The 5,428-nt window shown below is 38.8% G+C and overlaps 1 protein-coding gene across 1 annotated transcript in view; it reads right to left on the bottom strand.

The window, feature by feature from the left end:
- The window catches only part of LOC101854286 (betaine--homocysteine S-methyltransferase 1), a gene marked incomplete in the record, with an annotated part of 21,415 nt that overhangs the window by 5,444 nt on the left and 10,543 nt on the right, over positions 1–5,428 (bottom strand). Inside the window, 3 exon segments of the mRNA XM_005108421.3 lie at positions 182–293; positions 2,203–2,397; positions 3,112–3,302. Coding sequence (XP_005108478.2) covers positions 182–293; positions 2,203–2,397; positions 3,112–3,302 — 498 coding nt within the window.

A 5,428-nucleotide genomic window follows, 5' to 3' on the forward strand; every position in this document is an offset into this window, starting at 1 on the left:
ATATATACACACACATAATTGTATATATTTTATTTTCTAAAGGCAACGAGAGAAGTGGGAATTGGTCATTTTTAACATTTGCAACGTCAGACGTCACACCCCCCCCCCCCTCCCCAAGAAAAGCAAAAAAAAATTTTTGTTAAAGATAAAAAAGCAAAACAGATAGCAACAACACCCAAACCTTTTCCATATTTCTTGATACACTCCAGTGCGAGAGCGGCTTCACCCAGCTCAGAGAAGGTTTCGGCGACAATGAAATCTGCTCCTTCTTCTACGGCCCATTCTATTTGCTCCTGTTGGGGGGAAGGGGGGAGGGGATGGGAGAGGTGAATGATTATTCATGAGACTCTAAAAATAACTTATTTACATTTTGCTTTTTCTGCTATCTTATACGGCTCCGTGTTAAGGAAAGATGTAATTCGTCTGACGTACGGGAGGTGTGCTAGCAAACTGCTTTTTGGATCCTCGTTCTGTTGTGCCCTTTGTGCTGGGGCTCTTTGGCTCTATGTGAATAAACTGCTGTATTTCATGTGCATTTCAGTTTTTGCCAGAGTTTTATGGCTTTTGCACTGCAATAAGCTCACATTAATGCCGAGAGAAGATTACAAGCGAGGGACAGATATAAAGAAAAGAAAGAGGAGAGATAGATGAAGATGATAAATGCTTAAGAAGAGCGGTCAACAAAACAAGAAGAGACAAAATTAAAAAATGAAGTCATAAGGGACACCGTGGGAGCAACACATACTTCCTGCGGACACTCTTTTGGCTGAGTGGCCCATCTTGTTATTTACTATCTTTGGTATGACCAAAGATCGTACATAACAAGATGGCCCAGTAGGCCAAAAAAGTGTCGGCCGGAGTCCGAAATTTGAATTCTTATTTATTCTAAAACATGTTACTTTCACTTTGATTTTTTTCACACATGTAGGGTAACTCTGCTCGCAAAGGGTACGCTTTTGTGAAGAGGGCGCACCGAATTTTGAGGACACTTTTTTAATTGGCTCAAAAAGAGGAGTGGACCATCTTGTTATGTATGATCATTGGTATAACTTGAAATAAACAAACCTGGCGGATTTTCTAAAATTACAGAGACAGACGCGTCTGCCTACAAAAGCGAGAGACGAAACAAAAACAATTAGCGCGCGCGCGCGCACACACACACACACACACACACACACACACACACACACACACACACACACACTTATCTATACACACATACTCAGAGCTTTTAAAAAAACCTAACATCGAAGACAGTAAACAGAATATAATTACTAAAATATCTTTAGTTTACTCAATACACTAACAGCCAGATGAGATTTTGTCTCAGATTAAAGAAACAACAGAAATTTCATTTTGAACGAGTTGGCTTTTTGAAGTTGTAGGAATTTAGACTTTGAGAATGTCTTTAGTAAAGTGGCATCGGTAGTCTAAATATTAGGCTACGTGACATGCAATCGTGAGGTTGTCGGTTCTGTGGTTTGAGGCTCAGGCCCAACGTTGTGTCCTTGGAAATGGCACTTTACATACATTTCCCTCACTTCGTAGAAAACGAAAATCTTGTCAGTATGTCAGTGTATAGAGCCTGAATAAGGAATGCTATCAAGTCTGCTGGGGTAGTAACATTATTGGTCGTAAAGCTCTTAGAGCTTGCAGTTTAGCGCGAATTTGCGCTGTACAAATGCTAGATCTAGTATTCTTTAATCATGAGCAGTTATGATGGCGGTTGTTACAGAAGCGCAATATTATTTAGGGATGAGACAATCATGCTGGGCCAGGATGTACCGAGATTCATGAAGGTGGCCAGGGACAGGTAAGCGTGAGGTCAATTACTCTCCGCCTTATGTACCTGGCGGTATAGGGACAAGTAAGTAAGTAAGTAAGTAAGTAAGTAAGTAAGTAAGTAAGTAAGTAAGTAAGTTAGTAAGTAAGTATGTAAGTAAGTATGTAAGTGGGTAGGTAGGTAGGTAGGTTTGTAAGTAAGTAAGTGAGTAAGTAAATGCGTAAGTAAGTGAGTAAGTAAATAAGTAGGTAGTTAGATAGGTAGTTAGGTAGGTAGGTAGGTAGGTAGGTAGGTAGGTAGGTAGGTAGGTAGGTAGGTAGGTAAGTAGGTAGGTAGGTAGGTAGGTAGGTAGGTAGGTAAGTGAGTAAGTAAATGAGTAAGTAGGTGAGTAAGTAAGCGAGCAAGTAAATCATGAGTACCTTGAACATAGCCTCGCATTCCTTAATGGACTCCGGTTTGTCTTTCTGGTACAACGTCGTGTTACAGATGTTGCCCGCCATCAGCGTCCCCGTTGCCTTGGCAACCTCTCTGGCTATCTTCAGAGCGCCTCTGTTCATCTTCTCCAGGTCCCCCTCCCGTCCGATGACTTGAAGCTTCCTCCTATGGCCGTAATACTGCGTACATAAACGTGAGTAAATGGGAGGCCGATTGACAAAATTAGGTTGAGAATATGTCGCTACACAAGAATTGCAAAGTTCTATCTGCTCACGACCTAGTTTTGAGAAATTTTAAGCAAAGAATTTGAGTTTCACAACATGTCGAGCTTTTTCGAACTCAAGCCTTTGGATAATATCTTGAAAACAACTACGAATACTGTAAAGATTTTGAGAGAGCACATAGACTATTAATTTGGTACCCTGACCCCATGGTCTTGATAACTCAAAACGGCTAGAGATGTCCGGTAGAACTTCGTGATTCTTAGTTAGCGATGTGCTTACAGTGAAAGCTAGAACAACGTGACGTGGCGAAGTGCTTACAGTGAAAGCTAGAACGACGTGACGTGGCGAAGTGCTTACAGTGAAAGCTAGAACGACGTGACGTGGCGAAGTGCTTACAGTGAAAGCTAGAACAAAGTGACGTGGCGAAGTGCTTACAGTGAAAGCTAGAACAACGTGACGTGGCGAAGTGCTTACAGTGAAAGCTAGAACAAAGTGACGTGGCGAAGTGCTTACAGTGAAAGCTAGGACAAAGTGACGTGGCGAAGTGCTTACAGTGAAAGCTAGAACAACGTGACGTGGCGAAGTGCTTACAGTGAAAGCTAGAACAACGTGACGTGGCGAAGTGCTTACAGTGAAAGCTAGAACAACGTGACGTGGCGAAGTGCTTACAGTGAAAGCTAGAACGACGTCACTTCCGGAGTGGACAAACTCCTCCGTGACGTTCTTGACCAGGTCGGGATGCTCGATGACCACTTCCGGCACAAAGGCTCCCGCCTTGAGGTACCCACGCCGCTCAAACTCGAACAGATAACCCTCGGCAACCACCAGGTTCCCGCCATTCTCCAGGCGCTTGAGAAAAGCTGGGGGGGAATAAAAAATGGTGAGCGAAAAATGTGAAGTAATGTGCGAAGATCTGAAGAAAAAAAAACGTGCAATCCAAATACAGTAAAAAGTAAAGTTGTTCCGATGGGCCGGCCATGTTCACCGCATGGACGACTCTCGCCTCCCAAAGAGGCTACTCTACGGTGAACTGACCCAAGGCAAACGCTCTCTCGGCGGACAAAAGAAACGCTTCAAAGATGCTCTGAAAGCTTCCCTGAAGAGTTGTGACATTCCCCATACCACCTGGGAAGAAGCTGCTCGCGACCGCACAGTTTGGCGCTCCTTAATAAGATCGGGTGTGGCGAAATTTGAAGAAAGTCGCGTCAGAAAGAAAGAATGGAGACGGCAGCTGAGAAAAGACCGAGAGAGCCCTACCTTCCAGCCTAATTAAGCCCCAAACATCCCCTGCCCTCACTGCAACAGACATTTCCGTGCGAAGATCGGCCTGATCAGCCATCTCCGCACACACCCCACCCCTCCAGTGATGTGAAGTCAAGGTAATCTTCGCCAGCGAAGGACGAACATCATCAAAAAGTAAAGTTGTTCCTGCATACGATCCGGACATTGGGGATTGCCTTGTTAGTGAGACAACTTCCTGGGCCTTCCGCATATTGTGGTAACTTAACTTCCCCAACTCGAAGTCAGGTACCCATTACTGCTGGGTGGGCAGGAGGGGGCGAAAAAAGCCGTGTCCGAACTAAATATAGAATCTAGATTATTTAAAAATTTTAATTAAAAAAGCACGTGTGAACATGTGAAAAAACGTGGAAACAAGATATGATAATGGGGCTCCAGTGGCTTAGTGAGCAATGAGTTTAGACTCAAGTAATGTCAAGCAAGTGTCGGTGACACGGGGATCAGATGGGTGGTCGCTGGGGTGTGTCCTTGAGCAAGACACGACAACCCTAGCTCAAAATACAGGGCGCTGCACAGTGGCGACCGACAGTGGCATGGTTGTAAACTGTTTCGTATTTGTGTAATATTGTGTATTTATGTATATGTGTATTTATGCATTTATTTATGTATGTACGGATTTATAATTATGTATTTATGTATGTGAATGTATGTTTGCCATTGTAAACCAAAGTACCCTTCCGGGGCAAATAAAAGTGTAAATTTTATTATTATTATTATTATTATTATTATTATTATTATTATTATTATTATTATTATTATTATTATTATTATTATCATTATTATTATTATTATTATTATCATCATTATTATTATTATTATTATTATTATTATTATTATTATTATTATTATCATTATTATTATTATTATTATTATTATTATTATTATTATTATCATTATTATTATTATTATTATTATTATCATCATTATTATTATTATTATTATTATTATTATTATTATTATCATTATTATTATTATTATTATTATTATTACCATCATTATTATTATTCAATTGTTATTTATTCTATTAGTATTATTAGTAGTAGATTATTATTATCATTATTATTATTATCATTATTATTATTATTATTATTATTATTATTATTATTATTATTATTATTATTATTATTATTATTATTATTATTAGTAGTAGTAGTATTATTATTATTATTATTATTATTATTATTGGGTGGTTAATCGGGTGCTCTGGTGTGGTTTGCTTCTTCTTTCCTATCGAACATCTATATTCCTTATCTCCCCTTCTTTTTTCTATTTGTTACTCTCTTGTAACACCTCTAATCTTCTGGCGCTCATATGAGCTTTTGCAGTTGCGAACGCCGTTAAACCTTTACTTAAACAATAACTATTATTACTATTATTATTATTATTATTATTATTATTATTATTATTATTATTATTATTAGTAGTAGTAGTAGTAGTAGTAGTAGTAGTAGTAGTAGTAGTAGTAGTAGTAGTAGTAGTAGTAGTAGTAGCAGTAGCAGTAGCAGTATCATTATTATTATCATTATTATTATTTTTAATAGTAGTAGTAGTAGTAGTAGTAGTAGTAGTAGTAGTAGTAGTATCATTATCATTATCATTATTATTATTTTTAGTAGTAGTAGTAGTAGTAGTAATAGTAGTAGTAGTAGTAGTAGTAGTAGTAGTAGTAGTAGTAGTAGTAGTAGTA

The sequence above is a fragment of the Aplysia californica genome, unplaced genomic scaffold (genome assembly GCF_000002075.1).
Source record: "Aplysia californica isolate F4 #8 unplaced genomic scaffold, AplCal3.0 scaffold00688, whole genome shotgun sequence".
Taxonomy (NCBI): Eukaryota; Metazoa; Mollusca; class Gastropoda; order Aplysiida; family Aplysiidae; genus Aplysia; species Aplysia californica.